General features: G+C 57.8%; 1 protein-coding gene across 6 annotated transcripts in view; it reads left to right on the forward strand.

Moving 5' to 3' along the window:
- Positions 1–16,660, forward strand: part of LOC310888625 (talin-1-like) — a 34,659-nt gene that overhangs the window by 3,486 nt on the left and 14,513 nt on the right. For 5 of the 6 annotated variants that reach the window (XM_083815512.1, XM_083815513.1, XM_083815511.1 and 2 more), the window contains 30 exons: positions 883–1,046; positions 4,287–4,384; positions 4,503–4,632; positions 4,737–4,889; positions 5,009–5,151; positions 5,348–5,475; positions 5,772–5,832; positions 5,950–6,054; positions 6,383–6,538; positions 6,763–6,864; positions 7,062–7,138; positions 7,344–7,524; positions 8,169–8,282; positions 8,615–8,723; positions 9,225–9,433; positions 9,571–9,669; positions 11,445–11,612; positions 11,773–12,067; positions 12,304–12,470; positions 12,664–12,792; positions 13,170–13,283; positions 14,131–14,244; positions 14,324–14,458; positions 14,563–14,691; positions 14,775–14,877; positions 14,955–15,163; positions 15,252–15,371; positions 15,512–15,709; positions 16,044–16,183; positions 16,528–16,621. In XM_083815512.1, the coding sequence (XP_083671638.1) occupies positions 917–1,046; positions 4,287–4,384; positions 4,503–4,632; positions 4,737–4,889; positions 5,009–5,151; positions 5,348–5,475; positions 5,772–5,832; positions 5,950–6,054; positions 6,383–6,538; positions 6,763–6,864; positions 7,062–7,138; positions 7,344–7,524; positions 8,169–8,282; positions 8,615–8,723; positions 9,225–9,433; positions 9,571–9,669; positions 11,445–11,612; positions 11,773–12,067; positions 12,304–12,470; positions 12,664–12,792; positions 13,170–13,283; positions 14,131–14,244; positions 14,324–14,458; positions 14,563–14,691; positions 14,775–14,877; positions 14,955–15,163; positions 15,252–15,371; positions 15,512–15,709; positions 16,044–16,183; positions 16,528–16,621 (4,110 nt within the window). In that variant the 5' untranslated portion in view covers positions 883–916. Of the gene's footprint in view, positions 1–882; positions 1,047–4,286; positions 4,385–4,502; positions 4,633–4,736; positions 4,890–5,008; positions 5,152–5,347; positions 5,476–5,771; positions 5,833–5,949; positions 6,055–6,382; positions 6,539–6,762; positions 6,865–7,061; positions 7,139–7,343; positions 7,525–8,168; positions 8,283–8,614; positions 8,724–9,224; positions 9,434–9,570; positions 9,670–11,444; positions 11,613–11,772; positions 12,068–12,303; positions 12,471–12,663; positions 12,793–13,169; positions 13,284–14,130; positions 14,245–14,323; positions 14,459–14,562; positions 14,692–14,774; positions 14,878–14,954; positions 15,164–15,251; positions 15,372–15,511; positions 15,710–16,043; positions 16,184–16,527; positions 16,622–16,660 lie in introns of those variants that run through there. The other variant, XM_083815516.1, reaches the window with a different exon arrangement.

A 16,660-nucleotide genomic window follows, 5' to 3' on the forward strand; every position in this document is an offset into this window, starting at 1 on the left:
GGAGGCGACACCGTGCTCTTCCCGCTCAGCCTCAGGCAGACGTGGTGTGCATCCACCAGGATTCATGCCTCCTTCGGCCAGCTACGCCTTGAGGGAGCCTGGAGCGGGTCAGCCCCAACGGAAGCCAGCAGGCTCCAGAGGGCAGGGGAAGGAGCATGGGGTCAGGGGCACTGCTGAGCGGGGCAGGGATGGGCAAGTTGCCCCTCAGCAGTGGGGCAGAGGCTTGCGTCGAACAGGGGAGCGCTGAGAGCTGGATCCTGCCCCAGCATCGCCTGTGCCCCCTAGCGCAGGTGTCCCTATCTCCTCCCCAAGAGCTCTGCGCCCCCAGGAAGCACGCACAGGGTTTCCGGGCTTGGCACCTTGGGTTGCCCACGTGGGACCACTGCTCAGCCCTGATAGTGGGGCTGGACACTACTGGCCTTGGGTCAAAGTGGGGTTTTCCTCTTGCAGCTTCTATGTCATGGTAGTTATAATTAAAACCCCTTCTGTCATGCTGTCCCACCTTATCTTGCCATGCTGCTGGCACGTTTCCTCCTCGCTGTTGGTTGAGGGCTGCGGCCACTCCTGTGCATGAGCAGAATCCGCTCAGTGATGGTCCTGGCCAGAGCACCAGACCACCCTTGCATGTAGTGAGGTGATGAGTGAAGAGTTTCATCTGAAGCCCTTGTGTCCATGAAGGACCTTCACAGTTTCCACCCCTGTCCCTTGCCTGGTTGGGGAGCCAAGCCCTAATCTCTGCTCCCCCGCTGCCATGTCCAGGCACATATGGTGGAGTGGGCACACACATCTCCTTCAGCTGAGAAGATCTCAGCCACCATCATGTCCCCGGGGTATGCGTGGGGGCCTGACAAGGAGAGCTGACCCAGTTGTGTCCTCTGGCAGGTGACGCAGGAGTGGGGACAGTCCAGCCACCACCATGGTTGCCCTCTCGCTGAAGATCAGCATTGGCAATGTGGTGAAGATGATGCAGTTTGAGCCCTCCACCATGGTGTATGATGCCTGCCGCATGATCCGGGAGCGGGTGCCCGAGGCACAGATGGGACAGCGTAAGTCCATGGTGCAGCCGGTCACCGAGCCCCAGTGACCCTGTCTTGGCCATGTGGTGCAGGGACAAGGCTCTGCCCTGCTCTTGGGCTCATCCCCTGTCCTCTCCTGCTGCCCGGTCTCTGCTTTCCCAGCTGCATCTCCTTTTTCTTCTTTTCATGCCCCTGGAACTGCCCTAAACAGCCTCTCACCTGCCTGGGACAGGCTTCCTTTAGGCACTGGTAGGCACTGGTATTTTCAGGACACAAAGTCCCCCTCCCACTACTGCAGCTTTGGACAAGCCAAATTTATTTCAGGCTGTTCACAACCTGTTGTTGCTCAGCAAATGGCTGTTCAGTCCCCTAAAAAAAAAAAAAAAAAGACATTTCACAGCCTCCCTTTCCTGTTTCATCCCCACACAGGCCTGGGTTTCTGCACCTAGAAGAGAGTAGCAATGGGGTACATGTTGGGTGCTCCCCATGGCATGGGCAGAGCAAGGTTCAAGGGAGAGGAGAGCCTGTCCCTGCTAGGCACCACCAGGGGCAAAGAAACTTGATTCTGAACCTCAGAAGCTTTTGTGCAAAGCAGGGTTTTTGTTGGAGCCAGTACATCCGACTAGTGTTTGGTGCACAGTCCTCATCCATGAAGATACTCTCATGTTCATCCAAGCACCATGGCTGCTTTTGGAGGTCTGGAGACCTTCCCTTGCATGCAGCGATGCCAGTATACGCAGGTGTTGCTGGACAAAGCATTGCAGGTCCTGCTCTGCCAGCACATTGGGAGAGGTTGCTCTGATATCGCTGCTTGGCCTGGAGAGCCCTTTGCTGGGTGGACAGGCTCCCAAAAATGAAGGCAGTGTCCCTGCCATGCAGGGTTGTGGTCCCAAAAAGCTCCGAGAGGAGCTGACTTGACCTACATGCTCAGGGTGCAGATTGTCACCTTGTAAGGTTGCTTGCTTAAAAATAGGTAAATAAGAATAACTGATAGTTCCTGCAGCCTGAAAAGTGTTCCCCTTGATCTCCTCTGCGCCTCGATGCTCCCCGTCAGTGTGCTTTCAGAGCACGGGACCAAAGCTCAGGGCTCTTTGGTCTCCCTCATTTATGCCTGGGACAAAATGTGGGGGCTCAGGCCGGTAGGAGAACACATGGGAAGTGAAATACTGGTCAAGCTCTTTGAGCCTGCTCCTTGCCTGTCTTGTCTCCTCTCCTGCATGTATTTGTTAAGCTGGCCGAGGCTAGGTGGGTTTGAACAGCTGCAGTGCTCCCAGCGGGTGTTCATACACCATATAAGTTAACTTTTCCTTTCTTGGGAAATATATAGCCCTCCCTGGTGGCTCTCCACGAGGCTGTGACGTGCTGGTGCACCACTACCTCGCTGAGCTTTTTCAGCTCTAATATCTCCCTGCTGCTGTCAGACTCAGAATTAAGCTGATGACAAACAACCTCACAATGCAGGTTGTGCCCTGATGATTCCTGTGGCCCTCCACCGAGCCCCACATTGGGCAGGGATTGGCCACGGCGTGGGGACCATGGGAGGAGGAGGAGGGGAAGGCTACGACATCTGGGAGCAGCGGATTCCTGGTGGAGCAGAGGAAATGCCTTCTTGCTCTGTGTGACCACAGCTTTCAGTTTCGGAGGGGGGCTGGGTATTTATACAGATCCTCAGCCAATGCATTTCCTGGCCCTGGGCCCAAGCCAAGCTGCTCTAAGGGGCAAGGAGAAAACCTTAAAGGGAGCTGCTCATGCCCGAGTTCCTGTCTGGTTGCTCACCGTTTTCCCTAGAACAGCTGGAGCTCAACCTTGCTGGAAACAGGACTGAGCTCAGCACTGCTGCTTCTTGCTGCCTCCCCTTCCCCACTACCGTGCCCCCAGCCCTCCCAAAGCATTTGGGTTGCAATTTTGGGAACCTCGGATATAGGTCTTCCATTTATCTGTTTTTACCTCGTCTCTAGCTCAGAGCTCTTCTTTTCCTATTTGATCCTTGCAGCTGTTGTTTCTCTTTGCTGCCCCTACCTAGTAGCACTTGTGGATCCCTTTTTGAGCTGCTCTTGTGTTTTGTCACCTTTAGCAGGGCCCTGTTAATTAAATCTGAGCACACCCTGCCCATGTCCCCCAGCAAACCCATCCTGAGTGTGCTTTCCTGCTCTGCTCCTCTCTCTCACTGGACCGGGAGAGGGGTCCTAAGCCCCTGGGCCAGGCGTTACTCAATTCCCCTGTTTTTGGCCTGGGTTTTGTGTCTGAAATGCAGCATCCCCACATGCTCTGTGCTGAGCTGCCGTGCTGGGCTCAGGCGCGAGCTTCCAGCTCTGCTTTTGCCCTTTTTTGGGAAGTTTCTCTCCCCTCCTGAGCTAAGGATCTGGACAAGCTGCTCAGTTTTCAGAGCTTTAGAATTATCCTCTTAAAACTGGCTTTGAAAATAGTTTTGTTTGTTTGTTTGTTTTTAAACAAACACACCAGCCTCCCTGGTTCTCCTGTTCTGTTTAGCAGGATCCTCAGCACAGCATGAGGTGGGCAGGCGCAGGGCAGCTCAGGAATTTCCCCTTCCCTGCCAGCAACGCCCGCTTACAAAACCAATGACCAGCTGAGCAGCTGCTGGAGGGGAGGAAAAGGGCTTTTCCTGGGCCAGAGCCTGGTGTGGTGCTGGCTTCTTGCAACAAGAACACCGGGGCTGTCCCTGGGCTCCAGCAGCAGCAGATCCACCCAGTACCCCCGCCCAAGCTGGCAGGATTTACAGAATATCAGTTCTGCACTAATTCACCATCTCTGAGACCTTGTAAACCTCCAGCATGTCCTCTTCCAGCCTGCTCCTCCCCAAAATGAGGAGTGCCAGCTTCTTCAGTCCCTAGTACCGAGCGGCTGCTCCTCCTGGTCCATCATTTTAGCTGCCCCTCTCGATGCCCTCTGCCTTGTTCCCAGCACCCTTCCTGATGATGCCCAGCATTTTATCATCATGTTTTGGCTGTTATGTTTCACACCAAAGATTTTAGAGAGCTGTCAAGCACAACTCCAAGCTCTTCCCTCGGTTGTGACTGTCACCTCCGAGTCAGCATTGCGTAGGCGTGCTTTAGATGAATTTTCCTGTGGATAAATAGATGTAAAACATCTACCCTAACACTCGTTTGCCAGCTTTTTGCCCACTCAGGCTTTCCCCCTGCTTGTGGCAGTTGTGGCTGCTTGCTGCAGCATACAGGGTGCTGCTGTGCTGTGTGCACTGGCCTCATCCAGCCCGGGGCTATGCCAACAGAGGCTCTCTCTGTTTTCCAGCCAACGATTTTGGGCTGTTCCTCTCGGATGAAGACCCAAAGAAAGGGATCTGGCTGGAGGCTGGGAAGGCTCTGGACTACTACATGCTCCGCAATGGGGTAAGCATCCAGCCTGCATTGGGCGTGCCTACCCTGCGGTCAGCGGGAGCTGTGGGTGCTTCGGTGGGATGCAGGTGCCCAGTGCCGCTGCTGGGAGCTGTGCTGGCTGTGCCTGCAGGACGCCATGGAGTACAAGAAGAAGCAGCGGCCCCTGAAGATCCGCATGCTGGATGGGACGGTGAAAACAGTCATGGTTGATGACTCCAAAACCGTCACAGACATGCTGATGACAATATGCGCCCGAATCGGTGAGAGGATGGGCAGCGGTGTCGGGGAGGAAGGGAGGTGGTGAGGGACAGGAGGGTCTTCGGGGAGGGGAGCGGCACCAGCTCGGTTCCATGCACTCCTGCAGGCATCACCAACTACGATGAGTACTCCCTTGTTCGTGAGATAATGGAAGAGAAGAAGGAGGAGGTCACCGGCACCCTCAAGAAGGACAAGACCCTGCTGCGGGATGAGAGGAAGATGGAGAAGCTCAAGCAGAAGCTGCACACGGATGACGAGTGTATGTGCCAGCGAGCGCTGGGGATGGAGTCAGCCCGCGTAGGGGGCGGAGGGGATGGGAGCGGGGCCTCCTGCCTGGGTGTCTGTCCATCCCTGCTCATGCTCTGCCATTGCCTGCAGTGAACTGGCTGGATCATGGCCGGACCCTGCGTGAGCAAGGCATCGATGACAACGAGACGCTGCTGCTGCGACGCAAGTTCTTCTACTCCGACCAGAACGTGGACTCACGAGACCCCGTGCAGCTCAACCTGCTCTACGTGCAGGTACAGTGCCTGGCACAGGTGTGCCTCGCTCTGCTGCCCTGTACCAGCCCCGTCAGGGCTCACAATTGAGGTTTTTGGCCAGGAGCAGCCATAGGGGGTATTTCAGGATGCTTAGTTACATCCTCAGTGCCGGCACGGATCCTGTCTGGTGTGGAAGGCAGCAGGGCAGATCCCGGTGTCTTCTCTTCCCACGTAGGCTCGGGATGACATCCTTAACGGTTCCCACCCCGTCTCGTTCGACAAAGCGTGTGAGTTTGCTGGCTACCAGTGCCAGATCCAGTTTGGGCCACACAACGAGCAGAAGCACAAGCCAGGCTTTCTGGAGTGAGTGTCCTGGGGGTGTCAGCGCCTCTGCCAGCATCCTCCCTTAGTGCCTGCGCTGATTCACAGCCCCTGGGGCTTCGTCATCCTAGAGGGCGGAGAGGTGGCTCTAAGGAGGAGAAGTCTTTTGGGTCCTGGAATTGTCATTAGTGCAGCGACCTCTCCTACATCCTTCCTCTTCCCAAAAACTCTTTGCGCTGGCAAGGATTTGTCCGAGGCTCTGTGCTGGGCGTCTTCATAGGCGAAATGGAATGGCTTCAAGCTGTGCTCTTACAGCTGATTTTGCTGTCTTTTGGCAGACTCAAGGACTTCTTGCCCAAGGAGTACATCAAGCAGAAAGGGGAGCGCAAGATCTTTATGGTATGTGCAGGGCAGAGTGGGGAGAGCCTGGGAAGGCTGTGATGAGGGGGGGGGCAGCATGGTGTCACAGCCAGGGGACCATGGATCTGGCCTGATGTCCTCTCATTGTTGCTACAGGCCCACAAGAACTGTGGGAACATGAGCGAGATCGAGGCCAAAGTTCGCTACGTGAAACTTGCCCGTTCCCTCAAGACCTACGGGGTTTCCTTCTTCCTGGTCAAGGTAGAGCAGTGGCTCCCCAGCCCCACTTTTCATGTTAGCTGGCCAAAATTCCCTTTTTCCAGCATCCCTTCATCATTCCTGTCTCCATCCACTCCTCACCCCAACCCACATTGCTCCAGCTTTCCTTGTGTCCTACCCCTTATTTTGGCTTCCCCTCCGTGCTTCCTTCTCACTCCCTGGTTCATGCTTTTCCCCGTGTCCTTTTCAAGACCCACACTGCAGTTGTCATCATCTGGAAGCATGGCCTTGGGGGTGTTTGCTGGCCATGCGAGGCTGTGGGGTGAGCGAGCTTTGGGACAGCCCCACACACCTTTGTTCTGGCCCACAGGAGAAGATGAAGGGGAAGAACAAGCTGGTGCCGCGGCTGCTGGGGATCACCAAGGAGTGCGTGATGCGTGTGGATGAGAAAACCAAGGAAGTGATTCAGGAGTGGAGCCTAACCAACATCAAGCGCTGGGCAGCCTCCCCCAAGAGCTTCACCCTGGTAGGGGCCAGCTCCAGCCCTCGCCCCTCCGCTTGTCCCCTGAATGCTTCCCCTCCATGGGGATGCCTTTCCCTGCTCCCCCTGCCTTTCCTGACCCCAAGATGGGTGGATGGAGGGGCTGAGCCCCATTCCTGGCACAGTGGCTGGCCATGGGTGCTTAGCGCATACCAGAGGGGCTCAGGACGGGTGCCAGCATCCTGCAGCCCTGTGCCGTGCTGTTGCAGGATTTTGGAGATTACCAGGATGGCTACTACTCTGTGCAGACAACGGAGGGAGAGCAGATCGCCCAGCTGATCGCCGGCTACATTGACATCATCCTGAAAAAGGCGAGTGCCTGGGTGTGTGGGGAGCCTGCCTACAGCCAGCTTCTCTCCTTGGGGTGGTGCAAGGTGTCCCTTGGGCACGCAGTGCTGCTGGGGGGGCTGGGGACATCCCATGGGGCTGGCAGGTACCCCAGACTGGGCAGTGGTGGGGAGGCTGGGAGGCACGTGCTGGCTGACGTGTTTTCTCTTCACCTCCACAGAAAAAGAGCAAAGACCACTTTGGACTGGAGGGGGATGAGGAGTCTACCATGCTGGAAGACTCAGTGTCTCCAAAGAAGTAAGTTTGCCGGGCACGAGCCAGCTACCGAGCAGCATGCCATGCTGCATGCCTGCAGGAAAACTGCAGCCCCCCAGCATCCCGTGGGCATCCTTCACCCTTAGGGGCTCGTACACAGCCTTGTGGGGAGCAGCCGCGATGCTGGTCCGGGGAGGAGGTTCCTCCGAGCACTCCCGGGTCTAGCTGCTGTTTTTCCCCTTTGCAGGTCAACTGTGCTGCAGCAGCAGTTTAACTGTGTAGGCAAGGCGGAGCTGGGCTCGGTTGCCCTGCCAGCCATCATGCGCACAGGGGCTGGGGGGCCCGAGAACTTCCAAGTGGGGGCAATGCCCCAGGCCCAGCTGCAGATCACCAGTGGCCAGATGCACCGAGGGCACATGCCACCCCTGGTAAGTACTCCTGGTGCCCACTACAGGGTGCGGACACTGAGAGGTACCTGTGGGGCTCATGCAGACCCATCCCTCTGGCCAGGTGTTAGCTTGCTGTCAGGAAGAGCAGGGGCTCCATGTGGTTGGCCTGGTGTGCTTGCTGGCCTTCAGTGTCCTCCCACGGCCACTCCACAAACTCTTGCTTCCACCCTGGCATCCTCCCCTGGCCAACTGTCCCAGCCTTCACTTCCATCCTCTGGCTGGGCACTGCTCTGGGCTGTTCCTGATGCTGTCGTTTGTGGCACAGCCCTGCTGCTGCTGGAGATGCCACCCTCCTCTTCAACCTCCTCTGCAGCCAAGGAAGCATTTGAGAAGGGCCACAAGGAGTCTGTTACCTTTGGTATTCCCCAGTCTGCCCCCAGGGCTTGCTGTAAAAGCTTTGTGCCCCCCCCCCCCCCCCAGTCTTTGCTCCCTGCTCCCAGAGAGCTGGTTACCTGCTAGGTTCTCTAGCACCTGCCCTGGGCAGCCACTTTGCGGTAGGATGGGGCATTTCCCAGTGGGGGGCATGGAGGGGAAACCCCTTTCTGGCTGGCTGCCCCCCTTTTATGGCAGCACCTTCCCAGAGTGCTTTCCCTAGCGTACCTCACTCTGTCCTTGCATTGCAGACTTCAGCCCAGCAGGCGCTGACAGGTACCATCAACTCTAGCATGCAGGCTGTGAACGCAGCCCAGGCCACCCTGGATGACTTTGAGACCTTGCCACCCCTTGGGCAGGATGCTGTGAGTGCCTGGGGAAAAGGGGTGCTGGGCTGTCTGGGCTGGGGGACCCCCACTGGGAGGGTAGACGAGGCTGGCTGCTGTCCCAGAGGTGTCAGCAGCTCCCAGGAAGATCTGCTCCCTGCTGAGGTGGGGTTGTGTCCAGCCCCAGGCACAGGAGTGGAAGGGATGCTTGGTCATGGGGGCCTTGCTCTTATAGGCTTGCATCTTTAGGATGAGCTGAGGAGTTTTGGGTGGTAACCGCTCTTCCTTCCCTTCTTGTCTCCTCGTTCTTGCACCTCACTGTGGCTCCCCACCACCACCTCCACCTCCTGAGCCCGTTCTCCCCATTTCAGGCTTCCAAAGCTTGGCGCAAAAACAAGATGGATGAGTCCAAGCATGAGATCCACTCCCAGGTGGATGCTATCACTGCTGGCACAGCCTCGGTGGTCAACCTCACCACAGGTAGGTGGAGGGCTTGGACAAAGTCATGCTCCATCCCTGGAATAGGCTTAGTTTCTCTTCTCCGGCTTTTGGATGAAGATCAAGGTTCCTACCCTCCATTGGAGACTGGAGGGAGGCAGTTTGGCTCAACCAGAGCTAACTGAGCCCAGACTGCTCCTGACGTGCCTGAAGAGTCAGTAGCACTCCCTGCCTTTCAACCCCCAAACATCCCTGTCAGTGCGCAGGCTGCTTCCCATCCTTCCCCTGCCATGGCTGCTGACCTGTCTTCCTCTAAACCAGGAGAGTGTTGTCCAGTCCCAGCTGTGGTCACGGCCACAGCGTGGTCCAACTCTCCTTTCCCATGCTGTCCTTCCCAAACAATGTGACCATTTTTCAGACTTGGGAGCCAGGGGGCTTCTCCAAGTGCTTACAGGAAGAATCGCATCAATTCCAGGTGCAGGGGTGTTCTTAGGGTGTCACTGAATGTATCCTGTCCCCACATCTCATCTCCTTCCTGTGCAGGGGACCCAGCAGATACGGACTACACAGCCGTGGGCTGTGCCGTCACCACCATATCTTCTAACCTGACTGAGATGTCCAAGGGTGTGAAGTTGCTGGCTGCACTGATGGAGGATGAGGGAGGGAATGGACGGCAGCTTCTGCAGGCAGCCAAGAACCTGGCCAGTGCCATCTCAGACTTGCTGAAAACGGCACAGCCTGCCAGCGCCGAGGTGCGAGATGGACAGGAGGGACATGGGGCTGTGGGGCTGAGTGTGGGGAGCTGAGATAGAATAGGTGGGAGCCAGGGGAACAGCTTGGTTTGGGGCTTGCTCAAAACCCATGATTGTTTTTGCCTCCTTCCTTGTAGCCCCACCAGAATCTCCTGCAGGCTGCTGGCCTCGTGGGCCAGACCAGCGGGGAGCTGCTGCAGCAGATCGGGGAGAGTGACACTGACCCTCGATTCCAGGTGGGTGGGCCTAGCTGCGCACAGGGGCACGTGCTCGAAAAAACCTTCTGCCTTGCACAGGAGCACCCCGTGGGGACCTTCTGCCGGCAGGAGAGGTCCGTGCTGAAGCTTGGCCCGTGCACAGTGACTTTGCCAATGGAGGGGACAGGCCAATTCCCATCCTCATCCTTAGAGCCACTGTCGTATAACGCCTCTTATCTTGTGGGTTCTCATGTAGATACCAGAAAGCTGGCGTGCTTGGATCCTGTCTGCCTCTGACCCAAAGATGGTAAAAGGGAGCTGTAGGCATGGCTTGGTGGTGTCTGCCCCTCTTGGATGTGAGGGCTGCTCCTCTGGGGACAGTCAGATGAACTCTTTGGAGAAGGGCTCTTGTGGAAAATCTGCTTTTCTCGTAATCAGCTCTCTGAAGTCCATGCACTCAGGTCTCTGCTGTGCTCCAGCTGTCATCTTGTGCCCAGGTCTGTGAGGCTGCCCAGAGCAGGGAACTGAGGCAGCTGAAGCCTCATGTTTTTTTTTCTTGCTGAGCTGACCTCCAGCCACACTGGTTTTCCATGACTGCTGTTCCCAGCACAAGGGAGGCAGCAGACAGTGCTGGGAGAGGGAGCCAGCCCTAGCAAAACAGGCTCCCGAAATGAGAGGTTTCTGTTTACCGTGGCCACATGGCCTCAATATGAGTAGAAAAGCCTGGAGAGAGAGCCAATAAGGCAGCTCCAGCCTGCAGAGCCCCCACTGCAGACCTGGCAATCCCGCCTCATGCAGCTGGTGGAGGGCAGTGTGGCCAAGGGGCAGATGTAGGAACCGGAGGACGATGTGCAGGGCAGCCTGCCCCTCCGCCACCAGACCCAAGTATATCTGCTTCCTTCCTCTGGGGTCCTCTGCTGGGGGGCTGCTTCTCTGCCTTGGGCAGCTGCTGTGCTTTTGGGAACTGAGGGCTCCTGAGCTCAGTGCATGTGCTCTCAGACTGTTGTCCTGGCTGGAAGGGTGATAGATGGCAGCAGGAGCAGCCTTTGCTTGCAGAAGGTGAGGGGGCAGTGTGACATTTCTGCTTGGTAGCCAGAGGCTTCGCTGTAGTAGCAGGGTGCAGCTTTAGAACTTGCTCAAGAGCCTGGTGGTGGTTTTGCCTCATTTACGCTCTGCAAGCACGCCCTCAGAAGGAGAACTGGGGCTTGGCAGCAGTTTAGCTCCTGTCTGCAGTGGGAGGGTGCCCGTGCAGCAGCTGGGGAGCTGTGCCCTGGGCACAGCGCCTTGTCCGAACTCCCTGCCTCGCACTCGGTGCCCCAAGTGCTTGCTGTCTAGCACTGCTGCTGGTGGATGCCAGCAGCATGACATGAGGGCAAATCCTGATGGCTGCAGTGTGTTGTCGGTTCGGGCATCCTCTGAGGAAAGCTGCCTGCTGCCTGCTGGCAGGGCATCCCAGCAGCACGGTGCCTCGACGCAGGTTCTTGCTGCAGTACCATCAGGGATGCAGCGCAAGTTGTTCCTGTGGCAGTGTCACAGGTGATGCTGAAGGTTGTCCGAGCTGCTCCTGGAGGTGATTTTAGCCAGGGCAGTGTCCTGGTACCAGGAGCTGCCGCATCGCAGGCTGTGGCACACTGTAGGGATGTGCTTGAGGTGTTGCCAGCCGCACAAGCTGCTCCAGGAGTTCAGTGCAAGGCTGAGGTGGCAGAAAGGCCCCCTGAGATCATGTTTCCCTGCTGAATATTTCACGAGAGCTGTGCAAGTGGCCATGCCTGGCTCCGTGGTGGCTCCTGCACTGACCTTCTCCATCCCCGCAGGACATGCTCATGCAGCTGGCCAAGGCCGTGGCCAACGCCGCCGCAGCGCTGGTACTCAAAGCCAAGAACGTGGCTCAGAAAACGGAGGACTCAGCGCTGCAGGCGCAGGTGATCGCGGCTGCTACGCAGTGCGCCCTCTCTACCTCCCAGCTGGTGGCCTGTACCAAGGTAAGCGGCACCAACCCTCGCCCCACTGGGTTTGGGACCAGAAGTTGTGGTTTCTCTCCTCTTTGGAGGCTGGGGACAGTGGTCGTCTGGGCTGTGGGCTGCTGGGTGGAGAACAGGAGCTGCATGGTAGCAGCTGCCTGGGCTTTGTCTTCCCCTGCAGGTCGTGGCTCCCACCATCAGCTCCCCAGTGTGCCAGGAGCAGCTGATTGAGGCCGGCAAGTTGGTGGCTAAGTCAGCAGAGGGCTGTGTGGAGGCCTCCAAGGCAGCCACCAGAGATGACCAGCTGCTGAAGCAGGTGAGGGTGGCAGCCACCACTGTCACCCAGGCCCTAAATGACCTGCTGCAGCACATCAAGCAGCACGCCATGGGCGGGCAGCCCATCGGGCGCTACGACCAGGCCACCGACACCATCCTCAATGTCACCGAGAACATATTCAACTCCATGGGCGATGCAGGTGAGAGCGAGCAGTTGGTGGCACTTGGGGAAGAGCATAGTGGGTAGGGGGCTTGAAGGAGCACAGGTAGATGGAGCAGCCTCTCTGGGGTCGTGCTTCCATGCCTGTTTGCTGTGCCTTTGCTGTGGTCTTGTGCCTGGGGCTTGCACCAAGGACAGGAGGCTGGTGTGGTGGAGCGGGGAGGTATCAGGGAGCCCCTGGGACTTGCTGACGGCCACCCTTCCTTTCTGTCCCAGGGGAAATGGTGCGGCAGGCTCGTATTCTGGCTCAGGCCACCTCCGACCTCGTCAACGCCATCAAAGCCGACGCAGAGGGAGAGACAGACCTGGAGAACTCGCACAAGCTGCTGAGCGCAGCCAAGATCCTGACCGACACCACTGCCAAGATGGTGGAGGCTGCAAAGGTTCGTGGCGCACAGGAGGAGCTGCTGGAGCAGAGAGGCTGCTTTCCATGCTCTGCACAGCTCCAGGGTGAGGTGCACGGTTTCAGAGGGAGGTCCTGCACTGAGCTGATGAGCAAGCACAGCAGCTGCTGGCAGGAGGATGAGGGAGATTTGGGGTCACGTGAAGGTGAAATGGCTTTCCTGCTTTGCCCAGGGAGCTGCAGCCCACCCGGACAGTGAGGAGCAGCAGCAGCGGCTGCGGGAGGCAGCAGAGGGGCTCCGCATGGCCACCAATGCTGCAGCTCAGAACGCCATCAAGAAGAAGCTGGTGCACAAGCTGGAGGTGAGCACTGGGCAGGGGAGGCAGAGCGGGACCAAGGACGGTATGTGAGCTGCTCCTAGCCAGGAGTCTGAATCCCAATGCTTTCTGGAGAGATGATGTCCCTTTTGTACAGTTTACGTTTCCATGCTGCATCCAGTAGAAACTTGTCCACTGCTCCCTGCTGTCATCACAATATCTGAGCAGCATCCCCCTTTTCCATGTTCACACTGTGTTGCCTTGCGGTGCTGAACTTGATCTCCAGCACCAGAGGTGCTGGTGATGCTGTGGCAGGCAGAGGCACAGCAGGAGAAGCTTAGAGGGGAGAAGGACCCTGGTCTGCAGTGGGGGGCTTCCAAGCCACGCTGTCCCCACGGCTGACCCCTGCCTTCCCCTGGCAGCATGCGGCCAAGCAAGCGGCTGCCTCCGCCACCCAGACCATCGCTGCCACACAGCATGCTGCTGCCTCCAACAAGAACCCTGTCGTGCAGCAGCAGCTGGTGCAGAGCTGCAAGGTAAGGGGCACAGGGGGGCATGGGCCCCTGTCCCGGCACTTCCCCACTCCCGGTGGGTCTGGGTGCCTGCAGGCCTCTGAGCAAAATGGTGGGAAAAACTGCTGTGAGAATTGTAGTTTATGTTCCCATTTAGCGTGTTTGTGCTGAGCTGCCTTATTTTAAGGAGAACAGTTATTCCGGCAAATACAGTGTGAGGGCTTTTTAAAGGTTTTTAAACTTGACTTAGTGTCATGCAGCATATTGAGCAAAATATTAGTAGGGCGTGGTATCTGTAAATGAGTTAAGGATGTTTCCAGGATTTGTTACAGAGCACTGGGTTCTGGGGAGGATGCCTGCAAGAAGGCTTTCGAGTGGCTAGGTTCATGTCTGACTCTCTCTGATCATTTGATCAATGGTCCTGGGATCAGAGAATCACAGAATGGTTTGGGTTGGGAGGGACCTTAAAGACCATCTAGTTCCAACTCCCTGCCATGGGCAGGGACACCTCCCACCAGACCAGGTTGCCCAAAGTCCCATCCTGGCCTTGAGCACTTCCAACGATGGGGCATCCACAGCTTCTCTGGGCAGCCTGTTCCAGTGCCTCACCACCTTCAGAGTGAAGAATTTCTTCCTTATATCTAATCTAAATTTACCCTCCCTTAATTTAAAGCTGTTGTCTTATTGCTACACTCCCTGACAAAGAGTCCCTCTCCACAGCTACTAGCAGTCAGATCTGCAGGTGGCCATGCTGCAGGCAGCAGGGAGGACAGGTTCGGCACCCAGAGCCTGCATGGCTGGAGGTGGGACCTTCACCGGAGGGACCTGCACAGTCTGTGCCCACAGTGACCCTCCTCTCCTCTGGTCGCAGGTGGTGGCGGATCAGATCCCCATTCTGGTGCAGGGCGTGCGAAGAAGCCAGTCGCAGCTGGACAGCCCCAGCGCCCAGCTGGCTCTCATTGCCGCCAGCCAGAACTTCCTGCAGGTACCCCCAAACCTGCTGCCAGCCGTAGGCAGCTAGGAGACAACTGCGTGCTGCCCTGTCTCATTCCTTCTTTTGACAGCCCGGTGGGAAGATGGTAGCCGTAGCCAAGGCCACAGTGCCCACCATCACCGACCAGGCCTCCGCCATGCAGCTCAGCCAGTGCGCCAAGAACCTGGCTGCGGCCCTGGCCGAGCTCCGCACGGCCGCACAGAAGGTGAGAGGCTGGCGGCTGCCCAGTGCGGAGGGCCGGCAGGTGGGGACAGCCCTCCTTGTGGGCCAAGCTCCCTGCAAAGCCGCTCTTCCTTCTCCCTGACACAGGCACAGGAGGTCTGTGGGCCCCTGGAGATCAACTCAGCACTGGGCCTGGTACAGAGCCTGGAGAGGGACCTTCAAGAGGCCAAGGCGGCCACCAGGGATGGCAAGCTCAAGCCTCTGCCAGGAGAGACGGTGAGGGCACACAGGGCAGCAGGCACAGGGTTTTGGGGGCTGGCTGGGCGAGGTGCAACCCCTGCTCGCCGGTCGCCCTGCAGATGGAGAAGTGCGCCCAGGACCTGGGGAACAGCACCAAGGCCGTCACCTCTGCCATTGCTCACCTCCTGGGCGAGGTGGCCCAGGGCAATGAGAACTACACAGGTATTGGCTGTCAGGCCTCAGCTGGGCCCCGGCAAGGGGCCAGGCTCTTGCTGACTGACCGCTCTCCCCCACGGCAGGCATTGCTGCCCGGGAAGTGGCCCAGGCGCTGCGCTCGCTCAGCCAGGCTGCCCATGGTGTGGCGGCCAACACCTCCGACCCACAGGCGCAGGGTGCCATTCTGGAGTGTGCCAGCAACGTCATGGATAAGGCCAACAACCTCATCAAGGAGGCGCGAAAAGCGGTGGCCAAACCCGGAGACCCCGACAGCCAGCAGTGCCTGGTCCAGGTGGGACTGGGGCCCATGGGGTGGCTGCAGGCTGGGGGCAGCCTGCCGGGGATGGCTGAAAGACAGCCGCCACTCTCATCCTCTGCAGGTGGCCAAGGTGGTGTCGCAAGCGCTGAACTGCTGTGTGAACTGCCTGCCCGGGCAGCGGGACATGGATGCTGCCATTCGCATGGTGGGAGAGGCAAGCAAGAGGCTGCTGGTGGATTCGGTGAGCTCAGCCCAGGGCTAAGGGGGAACCGGCTGTGCTGGATGCTCTCCAGCATGTCCCCAGGTGTGTGAGGGTGCTGGACCTTCACCCACCAGCTCCCACATTTCCTCTGCTGCTCCTGACCCCCTCCCTGCCTCCAGTTCCCTCACAGCACCAAGACCTTCCAGAAGGCACAGAGCCAGCTGAACCGGGCAGCAGCAGGACTCAACCAGTCTGCCAACGAGCTGGTGCAGGCATCACGGGGCACCCCCCAGGACCTGGCCAAGTCCTCAGGCAAATTTGGACAGGACTTCAATGAGTTCCTGCAAGCGGGAGTGGAGATGGCCAGCCTGTGCCCGGTGAGAGTGAACACCCATTTGGCAGTCCCAATTATTGTGGGAGGCTATTGAGTGCCGGGAAAGGCATCCAACCATGAGCAGTGGTTTGGAGACTGCTGTGAGCAGCTGTGGCTAACACCATTGGTGAGATGGAGTCTGGAGATGGGCAAAATAGCAAGAGCAGGGGAGGAAGTGGATTGTATTCAGTGATCATTGTCACCAAACACTTGCTGCTGATGGCCAGTAGATGAGTTGAGTGAAGGGAACTGGCGCAGCCTGGAAACCACCAGAGAAACCCAGGGTGGGCATGGAGCTCGGGAACCTGCTGTAGGTGACTCTTCTTGGCTCCTTGCAGAACAAGGAAGACCAGGTGCAGGTGGTGTCAAACTTGAAGAGTATCTCCATGTCCTCCAGCAAGCTGCTACTGGCAGCAAAGGCGCTTTCTGCTGACCCCACAGCCCCCAACCTCAAGAATCAGCTGGCAGCGGCTGCACGGTAGGAGGAACTGCTCAGGTTGCATGGAGGGAGGTGGGCAAGTGCCAAAGTTTGTACTGGGTCTGCAACTTCACGAGTCCTGGTGTTTGCCTCCATGGAGCTCAGCTTGCTATGGGGCTGTCCTGAGACCATTTATCTAACGTCATCCTGACCTTGCTGCTCTGTCGCAGTCTTATCAGAAGAGACAGACCCTTGGGCAGGTAGGAATGTCCTCCAGCCAGAACCTCTGCCCATTTCCTACACCAGGACATGTCCCACAGCCAGGTTAAGGTGTTTGCAATAGTGGTAGCTCTGGGCGGTGAAGTTGGCACTGATCCAGGCATGTCTCTCCCCTGTCCTGGCAGGGCCGTGACTGACAGCATTAACCAGCTGATCACCATGTGCACCCAGCAGGCGCCAGGACAGAAAGAGTGTGACAATGCCCTGAGGGAGCTGGAGGTGAGAATTGGAGGCCAGGGGCTTGGACTTGGCTGGGTG

The sequence above is a fragment of the Anser anser genome, assembly GCF_964211835.1.
Source record: "Anser anser genome assembly, chromosome: W".
Classification (NCBI taxonomy): domain Eukaryota; kingdom Metazoa; phylum Chordata; class Aves; order Anseriformes; family Anatidae; genus Anser; species Anser anser.